Raw genomic sequence first — 24,647 nt, forward strand, 5'->3', positions numbered from 1 at the left:
CTAAATGAAATGGACCTGTAGGACTCATGATTGAATGCAGGGATGGTCAAGTATTCACCGTCAGGAAGTGAAAAGCCTGTAACCAACCAGAGGTTTGTAAGGGCTGAAAAGTTACATCATGGAGACACGGGGAGAAGAGCAGGTTGCCCAGGATAGGAATAATGGAGAGCCTGTAGAAAAGAGGGAGGCATGAGCAAAAAGCTGAGAGCACGTTAATGTCGTAGGTCCTATTAAAGGATGTGCCTTCAGAGAGTATGGTAAGGTCTCAGAAAACCATGGAGCTCTATGTAATGGAACACAGCTTTGAGCCTGTTCGAGTTGTAACCAAAGCTTAGTCTCATTGGCAACACCGGTCGATACATCTACCTAAATGAGTCATGTGATGGGAGTGACTTTTGGGTGTCGGGGGACCGCTGTATTATCTTCCCAAATCATTATGTTTAAGTGACCCTGTGCCTGTTAGGGTACAGGGTGTACATGTGAATGTCCCAGTCCTGTGTATAGTGTGTGTTCCTTTGTTCTTGGCCATATGGTTGCCCATTGTCTACTGCCATGTGGCTATTCCTTTGTTCTATTGTGTCTTGCTGGCCAGCAAACTATTATGGGATGTACTGTTTGTGTATTGGTGTGGGGGTTGGTCAATGTCCTTTGCCACATGGCTGCATCCCATTGTTCTGTGTCTTGGTTGGATGGGGAGGGCTGATGAGGTGTTTCCTGTCCCTGGTTGTCTTTCCCCACCCTCTGTATAAAACATGTTGTTTGTGTAAAATAAAGTGGAGTTGGCTTCCTGTTTAAGAAGAGCTGGGTGCTGTCTATTTCCTGAGGGATTTCAAGGCTGTGGTCCGTGGATGGTGTTTGGACAGGGGAAGCTGTGGTATAACGGAAAAACTCAGTGCGGTCTGGGTTCCGGTTCCGTTACAAGTCACTTGATAATATTTATGCAAATCTGGGACAGCTAATCCTCCATATTGCTTCGGTAACATTAACTGGCGATGTTGAGTTTGTGGGCCCAAATGAAGGGAGTGAATAAAGAGTGAACTTGTTTAAAATAACGGGAGGGGATCGCTATAGGTAAAGCTTGAAAAAGGCATAGCAATTTCAGTAAGATGCTAATTTTTAGTAGCATTGTCTGAACCATGAATGTAGTCCTCAATGCCACATCTCCAGTAAGGTATGTGTTTTACTCATAAGTGGGGAATGTTAGGTTAGAAAACACAAGATAAGTGTTTATGGACATATCTGCCAAGATATTCATCACACATCACTCCCATCGATTCTGACTTGTTAAAGTTGATCTTAAGGTTAGACAGTGCCCCACAAATGTTGAATTCATGAAGGAGGTTCGGAGAAAACCTCAAGGGGTTGGTTAGAGAGATGAGCATATCGTCAGCATACGCCGATACTTTATGCTGAGCTGCCCCAACATTAAGACCTGTGATGTCTGAATTTAAGCAAATCTTGCATAAGAAAGGTTCGAAGGTAGGAGCAAAAAGGAGGCAAGACAAGGGGCATCCCTGCCTTGTCCTATTAGTAATGGGGAAGGGAGTGGAGAGAGCCCTGTTGGCCTTCACTTGTGCCGTCGGTGTAGTGCAGCAATGGGCAAACTACGGCCCGCGGGCCGTATACGGCCTGGCGGACCTTTTAATCCGGCCCGTGGAGCGTGATACTGTCAGGATGGCTGTCAGGATGTGTGTAGGTGGGGCAGCGTGACGAATGTGAGGGGAGCTAGGCTCCTCTCACAGTCTGCCCTGAAGACCGGAACGGCGCGGGAACACGGCGAGAGGAACGCGCGGAGCAAAGGTAAGTGAATTGACACAGGGGGGACTTGGCTTACTACTTGGGGGGGAATAGTACTATGGGATGAATTAATATGGGGGATGAATTAATATGGGGAATTAATTACTATAGGGGGGATGAATTACTATATGGGGGATGAATTACTATAGGGGGGATGAATTACTATGGGGGATGAATTACTATGGGGGATGAATTACTATGGGGGATGTATTACTATGGGGGATGAATTACTATATGGGGGATGAATTACTATGGGGGATGAATTACTATGGGGGATGAATTACTATATGGGGGATGAATTACTATGGGGGATGAATTACTATGGGGGATGAATTACTATATGGGGGATGAATTACTATGGGGATGAATTACTATATGGGGGATTAATTACTATGGGGGATGAATTACTATGGGGGATGAATTACTATATGGGGGATTAATTACTATGCTTACTATGGGGGAATATTACTATACTTACTATGGATGACACATACACATCATTCATCTACTCTTGGTCCGGCCCCCGGGTCCAATATATGAACCCATTGCGGCCCTCAAGTCAAAAAGTTTGCCCACCCCTGGTGTAGTGTATAGCTTGGAAATCCAAGTAAGCATGGTATTTCCAAGACTGATATATTGAGTAGAATCGAGAACACAAATCACCAGTGTACACACACTAAACCTATTTTCCCTGAAGAAGAGACACTTAAGAGGGGATATGATCCCAATATATAAATATCTAAATGGTGATTCTAGCATATGAAGATAGAACTGTTCAGTCTCGGGTTACTCAAGAGAACATGTGGTCACTCAATAAGTTGGACGAGAAGTGCTTTAACCTAAACTGGGTAAGGGATACTTTATTGTTAGAATGGTAAGGATGTGGAACTCCCTGTCACAATCACTGGTGTCAGCGGGAAGTGTCGATGGTTTAAAAAACTTTTAGTTGGGTATCTTAACATAACCAATATGCAGGGATATGGGAAGTGTTAGAGACATAAATGCATACACATGCCCACACAGGTTGAACTGGATGGGCGGCTGTGTTTATTCAACCTTACCAACTATGTAATCAGACAAGACTTGCAACTCTGCAACAGGGACACAGACAGGAATACAAATCTGACAAGGTTTCCAGACGTTATATCTGGTATTCTGTTAAAGAGAAGTGTTTTTTTCTGTCTATGCTGTTTTTGGAGAGTAAGGGCTCATGTACACTTCAGCTGCTAAACTCACGTTTAGGAGCTGTTCAGCGTTTTTTTCAGCAGCCCCTGAACTCTCCCTAATGTTTTCCCATGCGTCCGTGTACACATCTTCGTTTACAGGAAGTTGAGTTTACAGTCGGTTTTTTTTAACGCAACAAACTTGCATTCAGACATCAATTTTATCAGCGTTTCAAATGCAAAACGCGTTTATAAGTGTTTGCATTTTACTTTTTTTTTTACTTTTCCAGTTCCCAATGCTGTCCAGAGCCTTTTTTTCATCATGTAAAATGCATGCAAAGAGTTTTCAAGGTGCTCAGATGGACAAAACACTGAACACAGGATGTTCCTACCAAGCTTGTCACACATTGTAATGACCAATTCACACCTCAGTCCTCTCCCACCCTTGGAAACAAAAGATATGTTAATGACCATTCACACCTCAAATTCCTCATGAAGACCCCCTGCCAGGTGGCCTTAATGACTTCCTCCACCAGACACCTTTCCCACCCTTGGAAACAAAAGAAATGTTAATGAGCAACTCACACCTAAGCTAATCTCAACACAGACTGCTGTATCTGCTTCTACTCTCTGTATTTCTCTGAAACAGTCTAAAATAGTTAATAATTTACCACTTTTCAGTGCATTCTGGGCATTTGGGAGGTTCTCCTGTGCTTATCTTTAAAAAACGTTTCTAAACACAAACGTGCATACACACGGTATGCAAACGTGGCTAAACAGCCGTTTTTTAACCTACGTTTTCCAGTGGTCAGTTTCCATCATTCAGAAACGTCCCATGTACATGGGGCCTTACCTTCACTTCTTCCATGGATAAATGTAATCAGCAGGACAGGCAATGGGGGCCTGGATTGCAGCAAAAAGCTGATAGGGGTTCTAATTCTTCCTCTTTCCATGTGGAAAAATGTGGCTGGATATACACTTTAATAAAAGAGCTCTTTCTCAACAAAGATATCTAAATTGTGGAAATTTCCAACAATTGTCTTATAAAACTGTACAACTGCCTCGTCAGCATTACAGAGAAGCCTTGGGGCCATTATTATGGAGAATCTGCAAATTATGCATTATCCTGTACCGGAACTTTTACTATGCTATAAATACAATGGACATTTCACATAACGCAAGTCTTTTATTATTAAACTGTAATAATATCAGCTTAGAAAGCAGGTTTTGGAGTGGGGTAGAACATGGAAAATGTGAAGGCCCTTACCACGTGTCATATATATGAGTGCAAAAGTTGCATTACAGGCTCAGAACACCAAAAACGAATGCTGCTGGGAAGAACAATCTCTCAATGGTTTCCTGTAGCTCTCAGGTCTGAGGTCTGCTCAGCATCTGCAACTATTAAGGGGACATCCCACTCTCCTTGTTTGATTTCTACATTTTTTACATGAACAATGCAACAGGAGGAGTTGAAATGATGTCAAAACCAGGGGCGGACTGACAACTCATGGGGCCCCCAGGCAATAGGGGATCATGGGGCCCCTGTGTCCTTGCCCAAACTCAAAAAAGCCTATGAAAAGGGTACCAGGGGCATCTCATGGGGCCCCCTACTGACCCCGGGCCCTCGGGCAGTGCCCGAGTTTCCAAATGGTCAGTCCGCCCCTGGTCAAAACCATGATGGGGGTGCTTCACTATGTGGGTCTCTAGTAGTAGGGATGAATTAATTAGGCATAATTGAATGTACCATAAAATTATCAAAATCCAAGCAGTGTAGATAGCCCTACCTGAGTTCTCATCTGCTGGACTACAGAACACCTTGTCTTCTCCTCATCTCCATAACATAGGGGTAGGTGTCCTGTAGTCCAGAAAGGGAGAACCCAGGCAGGGCTATCAACACTGCTTGGGATTTCAGTGCCACAAGGGCCATGTTGACAGGTCACTGCATTACGTTAGGAGCTCAATGGATATCTAGCAGGCAGTGGCGGACTGACCATTCAAGCACTTGTGCACTGCCCGAGGGCCCAGGGTCAGTAGGGGGCCCCATGAGATGCCCCTAGTACCTTTCATAGGCTTTTTTGGGTGTGGTTTGAGTTTGGGTGAGGAAACAGGGGCCCCGTGAGCCCCATGAGTTCTCAGTCCGCCCCTGCCAGCAAGATCAACATTTTTCTGTGCTCAGCTTCCCAAAAGACTCAAAATAAGGGAAATGATCATGCATTGCAGCCAGGGTTGCTGTTAGAAACCACAGGGCCCCATACAGCCAACCTGACAGCCCCTCCCCCCCAAAAAACACAGTATACTAGGCTTCAATTATGAATGAACACAGTGAGTGATCCATACCAATCACTCATTGTGTTCATTCAGGAAAGGAAGTGTCTGGTAAATGTTACATATTTACTGGATTCTGTCCCTACTCTCCATCCTGAAGGATCCTATTGTTTGCTTTCAGCTGCCGGAGGGAAGGAGAGGAAGTAGGCTGGCAGCACAGCGAGGGTGGGGGCACACAGGGGGGCCTGGACAGCAGGGGGAAATGATGTGCAGGGAGCGGGATGGGTGCGTCGGGGGCAATTACTTGAACCGATACCCTCTACAGCTCTTTGTGCAGCAGCTGAAAGCCAACAGGAGGGAGAGGAGAAGAAGTCAGCCTTCAGTTGCTGCAGAGGGAACTATACGGGAGGATTGCGTCTAGTATTTCCCCCCCCCCCGCCCACATCTGATTCATCCAGCTGCCTGGGCCCCCCTCCTGGTCTGGACGCCATACAGAAGGACTGGTGGTACCCCCTTATCCACGGCCTGATTGAAGCAATGTCCTGCATATTTTTGCCCAGACATACCTTAACCTCATTCACAAATGTGATAACTCATGCAACCAGGACATCTCTCATGCTGTCCTCTTTCTCCAGGACTGCCCTCCACATGTCATTGGGTATTCATCAACATTCTAGATCTCTAATCCTTTATTCACAAGATCAGTGCTCTACCATCTACAATTCTCTACACACAACCAAACTACAGCTTCCTATCATCACTCACCTCTAGTGCCTATGATGTTCCCTTTTGCAATCTCATTTTGACATGGTCCTCATACCTGGTCCATCTTGTGTCTTCACACATTCTAATGTCATTGTTATAGCCCTTATTCTCCGTTTGTAAAATGCTCTGCAAAATTGTGCTACTGTATAAATAATAACTGCTAAATGTGAAAGTGTGTCTTTGGGTCGAACATGAGATATTCATTGTGACTTGAGGTACCCCCAGAGTTATGTTCTTGTGAATTATGCTCCATTATGACAGTGATGGTCCAAGATGTTGTTATTTGAGCTGTAGACTTTAGCTCACCTCTGAGTTGAACTGTATATCAGCCAATCAGGATGAGAGCTGTCATTTTGTGTAGCCGGAGTTTATATACTGCCCGCCGACCTGTCAGCTCTCATCTGACAATGGCAGCCAAAATGGCAAAGAAGAATAAATGTGCACATCAGAACACAATTATATACTATTCTTCATGTTAAGGAGAGGAAGAGTGGTGAGGAGCACTGAAATACTCAATGTATTTTATATAACCATGGGTTTTTCTGTCAAAGTACACTGGCTGTTACTGTCAGGGGTCAGGCTCACAGACCAGTAGCTATAGCAGTAGAGAGGCTAGCAGGATACTGTAGATATACAAGCAGGTCACTCTGGTGGATGACATGGGCTCACCTGAAGTGTGAGGTCTAAGCACCAACCAGTCTTCACCAGAGCTCCTGATGGTGGAGATGGGTTTTGCTGCATGTTAGTAGCAGGTTGCAGTCCTCAGACTTTCCCCACCAGAAGGAGAAGAAGCCGGGGTCCAGTAGAAGATATAGCAGGTAGGGGTAAAGCAAAAGCATATTCAGTAAACAAGCCAAAGGTCGGTAACACGTGGTTGCAGGTTGGGATCAAGTGGAAGCATAGTTGAGGAACAAGGCCGGCCATGTGGCCGGAGTTTATATACTGACCGCCGACCTGTCAGCTCTCATTTGACGATGGCAGCCAAAATGGTAAAGAAGAATAAATGTGCACATCAGAACACAATTCTATACTATTCTTCATGTTAAAGGTAGGAAGAGTGGTGAGGAGTACTGAAATACTCAATGTATTTTATATAACCAGGAGTTTTTCTGTCAAAGTAGACTGGCTGTTACTGTCCGGGGTCAGGCTCACAGACCAGTAACTATAGCAGTAGAGAGGCCAGCAGGATAGGTATAAAGCAGGTCACTCTGGTGGATGACACGGGCTTAACTGAAGTGTGAGGTCTAAGCACCGACCGGTCTTCACTAGAGCTCCTGATGGTGGAGATGGGTTTTGCTGCATGTTAGTAGCAGGTTGCGGTCCTCAGAATCGCTCCATCAGGAGGAGAAGAATCCGGGGTCCAGTAGAAGATATAGCAGGTAGGGGTAAAGCAGAAGCATAGTAAGTAAACACGCCAAAGGTCGGTAACACGTGGTTGCAGGTTGGGATCAAGTGGAAGCATAGTTGAGGAACAAGGCAAAGGTCAGTAACGAATGTTAATAGAGATAAGGACAGTTGCAGGAACGGAAAGGAGCAAGTTATCAGCTGGAGAGCACAATACCATGGAAAACAAGAAGTGCAGAGACATGGCTTAAATCAGCCCACGGGAGGAGCAAAGAGTTCAAGGAAACAAGAGACAAGAAAGTCCAAAGAATCACTCAGGGGTCTCTCCAGCATCTCAGCAAGAAGAGCCACTGTTGAGTACAGCAGAGGTTATGGGTTTAGGTCCTGACACTGGCAGCCCTATCTTATTGTGTTTCCCTAAGAGAAATATGAATACAGGATAAAATGTAGCAGTAGCACACTTAAAAAAAATAAGATTTTTTTTTTTTTTTTTTGCAATGGCCTAGAGAAAGTGACTGTATTTCAGGGGTTGCAAAAATTAGCCTTCTTCAGGGCTGAACAAGATCAAAAGAATGAAAATCTGGACTGGACAGTGGTATCAGAAGGACAGGCAATGTATTGTCATGTTGACGTCTTGCTCTAGTTCAGCTTTACAACCCCTAAACCATGTTGGCTTTCCCTTGGCAATTGAAATTGCAAATCTAATTATGAACTTCTGCAAGCAGGGTGAAGCTTTTATGCTTTATCCGTATCACTAAAATAATGCCAGAAGTTTTAAAACTTCCTCTTACTACTGAAACATTGTTTTTCCATGCTGCCTGTTATTTGCTTTGGGGTTATTTTGCCTTACTATCTAATCTATCCAACGTCTGTCAAATACATGGGAAATTTTTCATCATTTCCTGTTTGGCTTTACACCCATCAGATAGATTGACATATAACAGAGAAATTCCTGAAACCACACCACATACATCAATAACAAGTTGACAGAGGTTCTAACCTTTACCTGCTATATCAAAAAATATAAAAAAATTGTGTGGTCAAAGTGGTTCTAAGTTCTGGGTCATGATTTACAGGATTTCTCATTGTCTTCATTAACAGGTAATTCCCTTTCTGCAATATTAGATGGGAATGCAAGACTTACATTCCTGACCCGCGAAGAAGATTACATCATCACCATGCCCTACGCTCACTGCAAAGGTACTGCTTACATCTGCTCCAGGTGACTCACATATTGAGATACATACATTGCATCCAGAAAGTATTCCCAGCGCTTAACTTTTGCCACCTTTTGTTATGTTACAGCCTTATTCCAGAATGGATTAAATTCATTTTTTCCTCAACATTCTACAAACAATACCCCATAATAACAATGGGAAAGAAGTTTGTTTTGAAATCTTTGCAATTTATTAAAAATAAAAAACGGAAAAAAACACATGTACATAAGTATTCACAGCCTTTGCCATGATACTCAAAATTGAGCTCTGGTGCATCCTGTCCCCACTGATCATCCTTGAGATGTTTCCACAACTTGATTGGAGTCCATTTGTGGGAAAATCAGCTGACTGGACATGATTAGAAAAGGCATAAACCTGTCTATAGAAGGTCCCACAGGTAACAGTGCATGTCAGAGCACAAACCAAGCCATGAAGTCCAAAGAATTGTCCATAGACCTCCGAGACAGGATTGTATCAAGGCACAGATTTGGGGAAGGGTACAGAAACATTTCTGCAGCATTGAAGGTCCCAATGAGAACAGTGGCCTCCATCATCCGTAAATGGAAAAAGTTTGGAACCACCAGAAATCTTCCTAGAGCGGGCCGCCCTGCCAAAATGAGCGGTCGAGGGAGAAGGGCTTTAGCCAGGGAGGTAACTAAGCACCCGATGGTCACTCTGAAAGAGCTCTAGTTTTTCTCTGTGGAGAGAGGAGAATCTTCCAGAAGAACAACCATCTCTGCAGCACTCCACCAATCAGGCCTGTATGGTAGAGTGTCCAGACGGAAGCCACTCCTCAGTAAAAGGCAAATGGCAGCCCGCCTGGAGTTTGCCAAAAGGCACCTGAGGGACTCTCAGATGAGAAACTAAACTCTCTGGTCTGATGAGACAAAGATTGAACGCCAAGCGTCATGTCTGGAGGAAACCAAGCACCGCTCACCACCTGGCCAATACCATCCCTACAGGGAAGCATGATGGTGGCAGCATCATGCTGTGGGGATGTTTTTCAGTGGCAGGAACTGGGAGACTAGTCAGGATCGAATGAAAGATGAATGCAGCAATGTATAGTGACATCCTTGATGAAAACCTGTTCTAGAGCGCTCTGGACCTTAGACTGGGGCAACGGTTCATTTTTCAACAAGACAACAACCCTAAGTGAATGTCCTGGAGTGGCCCAGCCACAGCCAAGACTTGAACCAGATTGAACATCTCTGGAGAGATCTGCAAATGGCTGTGCACCTATGCTCCCCATCCAACCTGATACAGCCTTGAGAGGTACTGCAAAGAAGAATGGGAGAAATTGCCCAAAAAATAGGTGTGCCAAGCTTGTAGCATCATACTCCAAACGACTTGAGGCTGGAATTGGTGCTAAAGGGGCTTCAACAAAGTATTGAGCAAAGGCCGTGAATACTTATGTACGTGTTGTTTTTTTTCGGTTATTATTTTTAATAAATTGCAAAGATTTCAAAACGAAGTTCTTTCACATTGTCATTATGGGGTATTGTTTGTAGAATGTTGAGGGAAAAAATGAATTTAATCCATTTTGGAATAAGGCTGTAACATAGCAAAATGTGGCAAAAGTTAAGCGCTGGGAATACTTTCTGGATGTACTGTAAGTCTTGGTCTGCTACTTACAAGAAAAGACACCAGAGAGAGAGATCTAAGTGCATCATAAACACATATTTATTGGTAAACACATAAATTGGCAACTCAACTTCAAATATAAGTGCTTGTTATGTGGGCTAAAATGCTGTCATCTGTATAGTGGTCGTGGTGCAGCGGGTATCGTCTCAGATGCGACACCACTGCCAGACTGGGGGAACTCAAAGCCTGGTAAACCAATCTGACAGCATGGGAACAGCCTAGTATGAGGTCAGACACCTGAGGGTATCAAAGGGGTGTGGCTATGCATTTCGAAGCTACTCTGCCAATTTCTCACACTGCAAAATATTTGTTTTTGCTTCACTTAAATTGCGCCCTATGATGTCTTTTCTTGTTGCTACAGAGGTCCCTTTTATCTCTTGTGAAGCTGTGTTAAGTTACTGGAAGCCAGCTGAATTAACTTTTGATGTACCTAATATGGAGGGTTTATTGGCTTTCAGTCGGGATTCTAGTGTTGGAGGTGTAACGGGTTATATATCTTGCACCATAATGTGATATGTTTTTGTTTGGCCTGCTACTTATATTATACTGATATTAATTCTCATTACTCCAGGATGTCTAGTCCTCTCATACTGGGGTGTACCAGGTGCTGCCTACTTGGCACCCCCAGTACTATACCATAGCATATGGGGACAGCTGAGCTGAACAAGGACCTTTATGGTAGGATAACCAGTGTTAGGAATGGACTGGCCAGCAATGGTGGGACTCACCTGCCTTTTGATCTGCAGTACCAGGGCTGGCCAGCGGGTGCTCCCAGCAATCAGAGACTCAACCTTTCAGCCAGCTAACACCTGGAACTGATGATACTGGGGTATTTAAGGGATGGCCAGACTTGCAGACTCTGCCTTGGTGTTGTGTTTGTCCTGGGCCCTGTATCTGTCCTGCATCCTGTATCTGTTCCTTTGCTGACTTCTCCTGCTCTGATCCTGGCTTGTGACCCTGACCATCCTTCTGTCTGACCCTCTGTACTACGCTGCTTGCTACCTGCTGAACCTGGCCTGTGACCCGGACCATTCTCTGCTTGCTCCCCCTGTACCTACCTGCCCATTGATATTGACCCGGCCTGCCTGACGACGCTTGCTTGTATATACTGTTATCTGTGGGTGGTTGGTTTGGTTTGTTTGCACTGTATTATGTTTAGTATTGCACTGCGTTTATGTTTGTATTGTTAGTGTTAATAAATTGTATTGTTTATCACATATCTGAAGTCTGCGTTTCCCTGCATCAGTCACACACCTCTGGTCATACCTGGGAGCCCTGACATTACTCCAAGGCCAATCCTGACCAGAAGTGGCTGCACAGGGAAGCCATCTTGGCTTGTTGATGGGAAGGATGGATCTGGATGAGGTTGAATATTTATATCTGCTAGTGTTTGATGACAGGGAGTATGCTTATCAGACTCTGAAGGAGTATACCCGGGATGAACTGCTAGAATGTATACGGCTCGCTCATGTTCTAGTAGATCAGGGCATAGAGTTCTCTGAGGTGCAGCCTTTGATTGAAGTTTGTGCTGAATTGGTTTCATCTGGTTCCCCCGAATGCAGGGATGAATTTTTGCCACCATTTAGTGCAGACCAGGTAGAGTCCCTGGTGTGGTTATTAGAGGATGATGTGGGTTACTTTCTGGAGCGTTATTCCACATGTTCACCACAGATACTAAGAGACTGTATAAACGCAGTGCAGTCATTGACCAGACAGGCTTTGTGTAAGCTCAGCTTTGTTCAACCCATACTGCAGACATGGACAGATTTGTTGCACCCAGCCTCAGTCAGCTTACAAAGACCCAGTCCTGCTTCTAATCTATTTCCTCAAAACTCTATTCCTGCATTCCCAACAGCTCCTCCTGCTCTGCTATCTACCGCATGTCAGTACCCTGTTCCCACTCGCTGCACCTATCCTGCCTTTAACCCTGTAAAAAAGCCCTCTGTAGCAACCGCTCCCTCTCCTGTTCCATCCTCCAGTTCTTCTCTGTCTCCAGCTGCTCCATTCGTTTGCAGACCTGCGTTTACTTGCAGTGCTCCAGTAGTTAAAACCAGAAAAAAGCGAAAATTCTTTCCAACCAATACCATCCTGCCAGTATCCAAACCGGTGAGCCTGCCTTCCGTGGTTCAGCCTGAAGCCTCTCTTCAGCCTGAAGCCTCTACTCGGCCTGATGCCTCTACTCGGCCTGAAGCCTCTACTCGGCCTGAAGCCTCTACTCGGCCTGAAGCCTCTACTCGGCCTGATGCCTCTACCCAGCATGATGAACTGATCCAGCCTGACGATCCTATTAGGCCAGTTGACTCGATGCCCGCTGTTGATCCAGATGATCCGGTACCTGATCCGGTGCCCGCTGTCGAGCCAAATGACCTGATGCCTGGTGACCCAGTGCCCGCTGTCCAGCCAGACGATCCAATGTCTGACCCAGTGCCCGCGGTCATACCAGTTGACTCGGAGCCCACTGCCTTGCCAGATGACGCGGTGCCCGCTGTCGAGCCAAATGACCTGATGCCTGGTGACCCGATGACCGCTGTCCAGCCAGACGATCCAATGTCTGACCCAGTGCCAGCGGTCATACCAGTTGACTCGGAGCCCACGGTTGTGCCTGGTGACTCGGTGCCCGCCGCCCCGCCTGGGGGCCTGAGACCTGTCGTTCCGCCTGGGGGTCCGGCACCCGCCACTCCGCCTGAGGGTCCGAGACCTGTCGCTCCACCTGGGGGTCCGGCGCCCGCCGCTCCGCCTGAGGGCCCGAGACCTGTCGCTCCATCTGGGGGTCCGGCGCCCGCCGCTCCGCCTGAGGGTCCGAGACCTGTCGCTCCGCCTGGGGCTCCGGCGCCCGCCGCTCCGCCTGCGGGCCCGAGACCTGTCGCTCCATCTGGGGGTCCGAGACCTGTCGCTCCGCCTGGGGGTCCGGCGCCCGCCGCTCCGCTTGAGGGCCCGAGACCTGTCGCTCCTCCTGGGGGTCCGGCGCCCGCCGCTCCGCCTGAGGGCCCGAGACCTGTCGCTCTGCCTGGGGGTCCGGCGCCCGCCGCTCCGCCTGAGGGCCCGAGACCTGTCGCTCTGCCTGGGGGTCCGGCGCCCGCCGCTCCGCCTGAGGGCCCGAGACCTGTCGCTCCACCTGGGGGTCCGGCGCCCGCCGCTCCGCCTGAGGGCCCGAGACCTGTCGCTCCATCTGGGGGTCCGGCGCCCGCCGCTCCGCCTGAGGGCCCGAGACCTGTCGCTCCTCCTGGGGGTCCGGCGCCCGCCGCTCCGCCTGAAGGCCCGAGACCTGTCGCTCCGCCTGGGGGTCCGGCGCCCGCCGCCCCGCCTGGGGGCACGATGCCCGTCGCCCCGCCTGGGGGCACGATGCCTGTCGCCCCGCCTGGGGGCACGATGCCTGTCGCCCCGCCTGGGGGCACGATGCCTGTCGCCCCGCCTGGGGGCACGATGCCTGTCGCCCCGATGCCTGTCGCCCCGCCTGGGGGCCCGGTGCCTGTCGCCCCGCCTGGGGGCCCGGTGCCTGTCGCCCCGCCCGGGGGCCCGGTGCCTGCCGCCCCGCCCGGGGGCCCGGTGCCTGCCGCCCCGCCCGGGGGCCCGGTGCCTGCCGCCCCGCCCGGGGGCCCGGTGCCTGCCGCTCCGCCCGGGGGCCCGGTGCCTGTCGCCCCGCCCGGGGGCCCGGTGCCTGCCGCCCCGCCCGGGGGCCCGGTGCCTGCCGCTCCGCCCGGGGGCCCGGTGCCTGCCGCTCCGCCCGGGGGCCCGGTGCCTGCCGCTCCGCCCGGGGGCCCGGTGCCTGCCGCTCCGCCCGGGGGCCCGGTGCCTGCCGCTCCGCCCGGGGGCCCGGTGCCTGCCGCTCCGCCCGGGGGCCCGATGCATGTCGCCCCGCCCGGGGGCCCGGTGCCTGCCGCTCCGCCCGGGGGCCCGATGCATGTCGCCCCGCCCGGGGGCCCGGTGCCTGCTGCTCCGCCCGGGGGCCCGGTGCCTGCTGCTCCGCCCGGGGGCCCGGTGCCTGCTGCTCCGCCCGGGGGCCCGGTGCCTGCTGCTCCGCCCGGGGGCCCGGTGCCTGCTGCTCCGCCCGGGGGCCCGGTGCCTGCTGCTCCGCCCGGGGGCCCGCTGCCTGCTGCTTCGCCCGGTGGCCCGCTGCCTGCTGCTTCGCCCGGTGGCCCGCTGCCTGCTGCTTCGCCTGGTGGCCCGCTGCCTGCTGCTTCGCCTGGTAAACCGATGTGCCTCTGCCCGGAGTCCTGCCCGATGTGCCTCTGCCCGGAGTCCTGCCCGATGTGCCTCTGCCCGGAGTCCTGCCCGATGTGCCTCTGCCCGGAGTCCTGCCCGATGTGCCTCTGCCCGGAGTTCTGCCCGATGTGCCTCTGCCTGGTGTGCCTCTGCCTGGTGTGCCTCTGCCCGGTGTGCCTCTGCTCGATGTGCCTCTGCCCGGAGTGCTGCCCGATGTGCCTCTGCCCGGAGTGCTGCCCGATGTGCCTCTGCCCGGAGTCCTGCCCGATGTGCCTCTGCCCGGAGTCCTGCCCGATGTGCCTCTGCCCGGAGTCCTGCCCGATGTGCCTCTGCCCGGAGTCCTGCCCGATGTGCCTCTGCCCGGAGTCCTGCCCGATGTGCCTCTGCCCGATGTGCCTCTGCCCGATGTGCCTCTGCCTGGTGTGCCTCTGCTCGATGTGCCTCTGCCCGGTGTGCCTCTGCCCGGTGTGCCTCTGCTCGATGTGCCTCTGCCCGGAGTCCTGCCCGATGTGCCTCTGCCCGGTGTGCCTCTGCCCGGTGTGCCTCTGCCCGGTGTGCCTCTGCCCGGAGTCCAGCCCGGTGTGCCTCTGCCCGGAGTCCAGCCCGGTGTGCCTCTGCCCGGAGTCCAGCCCGGTGTGCCGCTGCCCGGAGTCCTGCCCGGTGTGCCAGTCTTTGATATCCCGCCAGTTACCAGACCCGGGCGGTGGAACATTTTGCCCAGCTAGGACTGTTTGGAGCGTCCTGAGGCCGCTCCTTGAGGGGGGGGTACTGTTAGGAATGGACTGGCCAGCAATGGTGGGACTCACCTGCCTTTTGATCTGCAGTACCAGGGCTGGCCAGCGGGTGCTCCCAGCAATCAGAGACTCAACCTTTCAGCCAGCTAACACCTGGAACTGATGATACTGGGGTATTTAAGGGATGGCCAGACTTGCAGACTCTGCCTTGGTGTTGTGTTTGTCCTGGGCCCTGTATCTGTCCTGCATCCTGTTTCTGTTCCTTTGCTGACTTCTCCTGCTCTGATCCTGGCTTGTGACCCTGACCATCCTTCTGTCTGACCCTCTGTACTACGCTGCTTGCTACCTGCTGAACCTGGCCTGTGACCCCGACCATTCTCTGCTTGCTCCCCCTGTACCTACCTGCCCATTGATATTGACCCGGCCTGCCTGACGACGCTTGCTTGTATATACTGTTATCTGTGGGTGGTTGGTTTGGTTTGTTTGCACTGTGTTATGTTTTGTATTGCACTGCGTTTATGTTTGTATTGTTAGTGTTAATAAATTGTATTGTTTATCACATATCTGAAGTCTGCGTTTCCCTGCATCAGTCACACACCTCTGGTCATACCTGGGAGCCCTGACAACCAGGCATTATATTTAAAAAAGGAGCAGATTTAAAAACATTGAAAATGTTTTTTTGAAATAACATTGGCATACTTAAGGTCATGTGGGATATTAGTAATTTGGTTTTCTATATACTTTAACCACTTTCCGCCCAGCCACCGCCTATAAACGGTGGCAGGGCGGCACTCGTAGGCAAAAGCACGTTTTAAAACGGCTGCCTTCAAAACAGGTAGGGGGCTCGCGCGAGGCGCGCGCCAGCCCTACCTGTCCCGCGGGTGTCAACAGCAGGTGTCAGCCAACGGGTCACGGACGGTTTTTACCGGCCGTTTTCCCGCGATTGACGGTGATCGCTGACACAGAGCAGTGCTGCATTGTTTACACACAACCCTGTTCTGTGTCAGTTCTCTGACAGCTTGTGAGAAGCTGCAGAGTTTCTCTCCCTCGATCAGCTCCCCCCTCCCTCCCCCCATCCAGCACACACCCCCGCCCCCTAGTAAAACACTCCCCTTACACTGCAAATTCTAAAAATGTTAACCCCTTCCTCCCCAGTGACATTAGTACAGTTTCAGTGGTTTTTTTCCACTGATCACTGTATTGGTGTCACTGGGGATGTCAGTGACCCCAAGTCAGTTCCCCCCCCCAGTGTCAAAATGTCCGCCGCAGTCCCGCAGTCCTGCCATAAGTCGCTGGTCGCCGCCATATGTCGCTGATCGCCGCCAAAAGTCGCTGATCGGCGCCATTATTGGTATAAATAAAAATTAAAAATTCCAGTATCTTTCCCGCCATTTGTAAACGCTATAACTTTCACGTAAACCAATTAATTTACACGTATTGGGATTTTTTTTAGCAAAGACATGTCGCAGAATGCATTTTGCAGAAATTTATGACTAAATTTGACTTTTGCATTTTTTTTTACTGGACATGTTTTATAGCAAAAAGTCCAAAATATTGTTTTTTTTTCCTCAAAATTGTCAACCTTTTTTTTATAGCGCAAAAAATAAAAACCGCACAGTCGATCAAATACCACCGAAAGAAAGCTCAATTTGTGGGGAAAAAAAGGATGTAAATTTCACTTATGTACCGTATTGCATGACCGCGCAATTGTCCGTTAAACTAGCGCAGCGCTGTATAGCAAAAAAATGCCGTAAATTGCAGTATCTATACCATAGTGTGTAGAAGCTATAACTTCCACACAAAGCAATCAATATACACTTATTGGGATTTTTTTTACCAAAAACATGGAGCAGAATACATTTTGGCCTAAATTTATAACCAACTTTGAGTTTACTATATATTTTTTATAGCTGAAAGTAAAAAATATTGTTTTTCTTCAAAAATTTTGGCCTTTTTTTGTTTGTAGCGTGAAAAATAAAAAACGCACAGGTGATCAAATTACACCGAAAGAAAGCTCTATTTGTGTGAAAAAAATTACGTAAATTTCGTTTGGGTGCAGCATTGCATGACCGCGCAATTATCAGTTGAATTAGTGCAGCGCCGAGTAGCAAAAAGAAGCGTGGTCATTAAGGGGGGGTAAATCCTCTGGAGCTCAAGTGGTTAAAGAAGTCATATAGGGGCTCAGAAGGCAAAACTCAACTTTGAATGGGAGTGTTGAGATGTCCAGTATGTACAACGTCAGATTTCTACAGTATATAGGGATGTACTTCTTGTTTTAAAATTTAGCACTTTCACAAGGTAACCTCTGCTTACAGTCATGGCCAAAAATATTGGCACCTCTGCATTTCTGTCACATAATGCACCACTTTGCTCAGAAAATGACTGCAATTACAAATGTTTCTCATGTTTATTTCTTTTGTTTGTATTGGTATGACACAAAAAAGTAGAGGAACAAAAAGACAAACCTGACACATTCCAATCCCAAAAATGGACTGGACAAAAATATTGGTACCTTCTCAAAACTGTAAGACATAATTGCATTCCAAGTTTGTGATGATACTATAATTTGTAATTAAACTCACCTGTATCAATTAACAGATCTTAATGTTCCTCTGTCCACTGTGCGCAACATTGTCAAGAAGTTCATAGCCCACTGTAGCTAATCTCCCTGGACGTGGGAGAAAGAGAAAAACTTGATCAAAGATTGGAATGAAGGATTATTTGAATGGTGGCTAAAGAACCACAATCAACTTCCAGACAAATACAAGCTGACCTTCAGGCACAGGGTACAACTGTGTCAGCTCGCACTATATGTCACCATCTGAATGAAAATGTAAGGATGTTAGGGACTAGGTTTGAACCCAGTACCTTAGCTGTGTCGGGATGGGGGGGGGGGGGGGTGTCTCTTCTTGTTAAGCCTGCTGGAATTCTGGACAGTTCCCTGAACATATCCTTGGATGATCCTGTCTTGAATCCTGTTTTGTCCTGAACCTTGAACTCCTTGCTCCTCCTATTCACTTCCTGATTTAAGCCATGCCTCTGCACTTCCTGTTGCCAGATTTTTGTGCTCCTCACAATAGTTTTACCCGAGCTACCACTGTTACTACTTGGCATTGACCCTGGCTTGTGGCTCGACTCCAAAACTCTTCTCCTGCATTGACCTTGGCTTGTGACCTGACTATGAAACTCTTCTTCTGCATCGACCTTGGCTTGTGACCCGACTACGGAACTCTTCTCCTGCATCAACCTTGGCTTGTGGCTCGACTACAAAACTCTTCTCCTGCATTGACCTTGGCTTGTGACCCGACTATGAAACTCTTCTTCTGCATCGACCTTGGCTTGAACTCTTCTTCTGCATTGATCTTGGCTTGTGACCCGGCTATGAAACTCTTCTTCTGCATTGACCTTGGCTTGTGGCCCAACTATGAAACTCTTCTTCTGCATTGACCTTGGCTTGTGGCCCAACTATGAAACTCTTCTTCTGCGTCGACCTTGGCTTGTGGCCCAACTATGAAACTCTTCTTCTGCATTGACCTTGGCTTGTGACCCAGTTACGAAACTTTTCTCCTGCATTGACCTTGGCTTGTGACCTAGACTACGAAACTCTTCTCCTGCATAAACCTTGGCTAGTGACTCTGACACCAATCATCTGTCTAGTGGTTGAGACAGCTCAATCTCCTCAGAACTGTGAACGGTGCTTAGCCTGATGTTCTCAGCCATTGGTCTCCACTCTCTACAGGTTTAGAGAAACAGAAAAGGAGATCCAGGAAGACCCCACTTCTGACACAGAAACATAAAAAAGCCAGATTGGAGTTTGCCAAAACTTACCTGAGGAAACCAAAATCCTTTTGAGAGAATGTGCTGTGGACAGACGAAACAAAATGACAGCTTTTTGGTAAATCCCATCATTCTACTGTTTTCAGAAAAAGCAATGAGGCCTTTAAAGAAAAGAATATGGTCCATACAGTCAAACATGGTGGAGGTTCACTGATGTTTTGGGGTTGCTTTGCTGCTTCAGGCACTGGATGTCTTGACTGTGTGCATGGCATTATGAAATCTGAAGACTACCAAAGAATTCTGGGGTGCATTGTAGGGCCCCGTGTCAGAAAGCTGGGTCTCTGTCAGAGGTCATGGGTCTTACAGCAAGACAATGAACCAAAACACACATCATAAACCACCCAGGAATGGTTTCAGACAAAATGATGGAGAGTACTGAACTGGCCAAAACTTGTTGGGGTGTTTTACCAAATATTACATTGAGGGTGCCAATAATTTTGTCCAGTCCATTTTGGGGGTTTTGCATGGAATGTGTCAGATTTGGCTTTTTGGTTTTTTGTTTCTCCACATTTTTTGTCATACCAGTACAAACAGAAGAAATAAACATGAGAATGCCGAAACATTTGTAATTGCAGCAATTTTCTGGGTGAATTGGTGCATTATCTGACAGAAATGCAGGGGTGCCAATATTTTTGTCCACGACTGTACATATGTGTTCATCATTTTCTTAAACTCTAATTATAGACTAACCATTAGGGACTTTACTGGAACTCTACATGAAATAAATAGAAGCCATTTAAGATCTTTTGTTCATCTTATTAAAATTCAAATTAAAAATCCCAGACTTTAGAAGCCACAGAGACTTCTACCTCTTACATGTACACATATACTCAGAATTTATGATTAACACTTTTTAGCCTTCAAAAGCCCAAAATCCATCCTGTTAGATTCATTTCTGCAATGCATGCTTTCTTTTATCCTCACTTGATTAAACATGATGAATTTTGAGCTTTTCGAGGCAAAATGATAAATGTTAAGTATATATGTATATGTAAATTCCTAGTGGATTCAGACACATGGGGTTTAATACAGATTTCATTAAAATGAACAAAACATGAAAAATGTCTTATGTTCTCTCAACCCCCCACCTCACCCCCTCGGTCTCCGCCAGAATCACACACCTACTGAGCGACATATCAGACTGGATGGCGCTCCACTTCCTTAAACTGAACCTCTCCAAAACCGAGTTTCTTGTCTTCCCCCCCCAGCCCAGACACCACCCTTCATTGACTTCTCTATCACATCCAACAACACCACCATCAAACCCGCCCCGCAGGCCAGAGTACTTGGTGTCATTCTGGACTCCAACCTATCCTTCCAGCCCCAAGTCCAATCTTTAACAAACTCATGCAGACTCCACCTCCGCAACATCGCCAAAATCCGCACGTTCCTAACCCCAGAAACCACTAAACAGCTCATCCACTCCCCCATCATATCACGACTGGACTACTGCAACTCCCTCCTCACTGGCCTGCCTCGCCGCTGGCTATCCCCGCTTCAGTATATCCTGAATACGGCTGCCAGACTCATTCACCTTTCCAACCGCTCCATCTCCGCCACCCCCCTCTGCCAATCCCTCCACTGGCTTGGCGCAACAGATCAAATTCAAAATCCTAACACTGACGTACAAAGCTGTCCACCATACTGCCCCGAACTACATCACTGACCTAATATCCAAGTACCGCCCAGCACGCACACTCCGCTCCTCACAAGACCTCCTTCTCTCTAGTTCCCTGGTCTCCTCCTCCCATGCCCCCCTCAGGGACTTCTCCAGGGTGTCACCTATCCTCTGGAACTCCCTGCCCCAACCCATCAGATTATCACCTACTCTCCTCTCCATTAGGCGCACCCTGAAAACCCATCTCTTCAGGGAAGCCTACCCCACCCCCTGCTAACTTGCCGACCTCCTCCACTCTTCCTACCACTCCATCCCCCACAGCTATCTCCTCCTGTGCCACCATCCCCTCCCTCCTAGATTGTAAGCTCAAAAGAGCAGGGCCCTCGATCCCCTCATGTTTTGCATTGTATTGGTATTGTTCTGTCGCATGTTCTGTCCCCCTTTGTAATGTACAGCGCTGAGCGAACTATCATAATGTAACAGATCGGATTAGGGACCTGTGTCTATATATACTTGGAGATATTCATTGTTTCTTTAGCCTGAATTACATACGTTTGTAAAATATTAATGTGAAGACCTGTACTCAACACACCACGATTGAAACTAATGGATGGTTTATGGGCCTCAAGAAGGCTGCTGGTGGCTTGTTAAATTCTTAGTGTTCGGACTATTGGTTATAAAGGAATGTGCATTAAATGTGTATTTGGTCTAGCAGCTTGTATTACTATATTTCTATTAGGTCTCTTGTACGGCACAATGACAATGGAGTTGGGAGGGAAAGTTACAATCGAATGTGAGAAGACAGGGTATGTGACGGAGCTGGAGTTTAAGCTGAAGGTATGTTTTTTTTTTCAAAACTTTAAAAAATCTTACATTTTTCAAGGAATAGTGTTTTTTTTTTTAAATTTTTAAGCACGAATGTAGTTAACGTTGAGGGTTGTCACAACATTTGGCCATAAAGACGGTAAAGATTGATAATCACTTTAATGGTACAGTGTGGGGTCAATCTGGTGATACAAAGTCCAAACACTGTTAAACACTGAATATTGGGTGTATGGAGGAGCTCAGCTATGAGAAAAGATTAGAGGAACTGAATTTATTCTCTCTTGAGAAGAGGATATTAAGGGGGATATGATCTCCATGTATAATACATAAGGGGGGATATGATCTCCATGTATAATACATAAGGGGGGATATGATCTCCATGTATAATACATAAGGGGGATATGATCTCCATGTATAATACATAAGGGGGGATATGATCTCCATGTATAATACATAAGGGGGGGATATGATCTCCATGTATAATACATAAGGGGGGATATGATCTCCATGTATAATACATAAGGGGTGATATGATCTCCATGTATAATACATAAGGGGGATATGATCTCCATATATAATACATAAGGGGGGATATGATCTCCATGTATAATACATAAGGGGGGATATGATCTCCATGTATAATACATAAGGGGTGATATGATCACCATGTATAATACATAAGGGGGGATATGATCTCCATGTATAATACATAAGGGGGGATATGATCTCCATGTATAATACATAAGGGGGGATATGATCTCCATGTATAATACATAAGGGGGATATGATCTCCATGTATAATACATAAGGGGGGATATGATCTCCATGTATAATACATAAGGGGGGATATGATCACCATGTATAATACATAAGGAGGGATATGATCTCCATGTATAATACATAAGGGGGGATATGATCACCATGTATAATACATAAGGGGGGATATGATCTCCATGTATAATACATAAGGGGGGATATGATCACCATGTATAATACATAAGGGGGATATGATCTCCATGTATAATACATAAGGGGGATATGATCTCCATATATAATACATAAGGGGGATATGATCTCCATGTATAATATATAAGGGGGGATATGATCTCCATGTATAATACATAAGGGGGATATGATCACCATGTATAATACATAAGGGGGATATGATCTCCATGTATAATACATAAGGGGGGATATGATCTCCATGTATAATACATAAGGGGGGATATGATCTCCATGTATAATACATAAGGGGGGATATGATCTCCATGTATAATACATAAGGGGGATATGATCTCCATGTATAATACATAAGGGGGGATATGATCTCCATGTTTAATATATAAGGGAGGATATGATCTCCATGTATAATACATAAGGGGGGGATATGATCACCATGTATAATACATAAGGGGGGATATGATCTCCATGTATAATACATAAGGGGGATATGATCTCCATGTATAATACATAAGGGGGGATATGATCTCCATGTATAATACATAAGGGGGATATGATCATCATGTATAATACATAAGGGGGGGATATGATCTCCATGTATAATACATAAGGGGGATATGATCACCATGTATAATACATAAGGGGGGATATGATCACCATGTACAATACATAAGGGGGGATATGATCTCCATGTATAATACATAAGGGGGGATATGATCTCCATGTATAATACATAAGGGGGGGTATGATCTCCATGTATAATACATAAGGGGGATATGATCTCCATGTATAATACATAAGGGGGGATATGATCACCATGTACAATACATAAGGGGGGATATGATCTCCATGTATAATACATAAGGGGGGATATGATCACCATGTACAATACATAAGGGGGGATATGATCTCCATGTATAATACATAAGGGGGGATATGATCTCCATGTATAATACATAAGGGGGGGTATGATCTCCATGTATAATACATAAGGGGGATATGATCTCCATGTATAATACATAAGGGGGGGATATGATCACAATGTATAATACATAAGGGGGGGATATGATCTCCATGTATAATACATAAGGGGGATATGATCTCCATGTATAATACATAAGGGGGGATATGATCACCATGTATAATACATAAGGGGGGATATGATCACCATGTATAATACATAAGGGCGATATGATCAACATGTATATATACAGGCATACCTCGATTTAAGAATGAAAATCAATTGAAAATAATGCCACGGTGTACACATTTTTTTTGCAATATGAACGGATTAATTGGTTTTCAATGTATTTACAATTTTTTAAATCATGTCCCTGCACAGTATTTATGCCTTTAAAGTGCACTTTATAAAGAGTTTTGAACAGATAGACTTTTCTTTCTACTTTTTTCTGACCTCCGGAATGGATTCATTGGTTTTCAATGCATTCCTATGGGAAACTGCATTTCGGTTTACGAATTTTTCACAATATGAAAAGTCCCGCAGAACGCATTAAATTAGTAAACCGTACATCAGTGGTTCATATAGTGAACTCGGTGTAGAGCTATTCACCCTGAGGTCATCACAGAGGACAAGGGGGCGCTCTTTACGTCTGAAGGAAAAGAAATTTAATCTCCAAACACGGAAAGGTTTCTTCACAGTAAGAGCTGTGAAAATGTGGAATAGACTTCCTCAAGAGTTTGTTCTGGCCAGCTCAGTGGACTGCTTTAAAAAAGTCCTGGATTGTTTCTTGGATACACAGAATATAACTGGATATAACATTTATAGGTAAAGTTGATCCAGGGAATATCTGATTGCCTCTCGGGGGATCAGGAAGGAATTTTTTTCCCCTGCAGGAGCAAATTGGATCATGCTTTGCTGGGGTTTTTTTGCCTTCCTCTGGATCAACTGTGGGTGTAGGATTATAACTTTTTTTTTTTTTAAATGGTTGAACTGGGTGGACTTTTGTCTTTATTTCAGCCAGACTAACTATGTAACTATGTTACCGACATGTGATGAACATTTCATGTCATTGGCACCTTTAGAAATATATTAACTGAAAAAAATGGAAAATACTTATTTTACCCATTGTATGTATAGCTGAAAGTCTGCATCCTCCTTATCTTGTGTTTTTTTTTTACCTATAGCCGTTCTTTGGAGGAAGCGACACTTTAAACCAGATCAGCGGAAAGATCAAAGTGGCAGGTGAACTCCTGGCAAACCTTGATGGGCACTGGGTGAGGATTTCATACCTACCTTTTAACAGTCAGTAAAATTGAA

At 46.9% G+C, this 24,647-nt stretch overlaps 1 protein-coding gene across 3 annotated transcripts in view; it reads left to right on the forward strand.

The window, feature by feature from the left end:
• The window catches only part of OSBPL5 (oxysterol binding protein like 5), a 176,950-nt gene that overhangs the window by 121,830 nt on the left and 30,473 nt on the right, over positions 1 to 24,647 (forward strand). For all 3 annotated transcript variants that reach the window (XM_089654761.1, XM_089654759.1, XM_089654760.1), the window contains exons 14-16: positions 8,436 to 8,534; positions 21,324 to 21,421; positions 24,515 to 24,604. In XM_089654761.1, the coding sequence (XP_089510887.1) occupies positions 8,436 to 8,534; positions 21,324 to 21,421; positions 24,515 to 24,604 (287 nt within the window). The remainder of the gene's footprint in view (positions 1 to 8,435; positions 8,535 to 21,323; positions 21,422 to 24,514; positions 24,605 to 24,647) is intronic.

The sequence above is a fragment of the Staurois parvus genome, unplaced genomic scaffold, assembly GCF_062004578.1.
Source record: "Staurois parvus isolate SC_StPar_1 unplaced genomic scaffold, SC_StPar_1.0 ptg000796l, whole genome shotgun sequence".
In the NCBI taxonomy this organism is placed as follows: Eukaryota; Metazoa; Chordata; class Amphibia; order Anura; family Ranidae; genus Staurois; species Staurois parvus.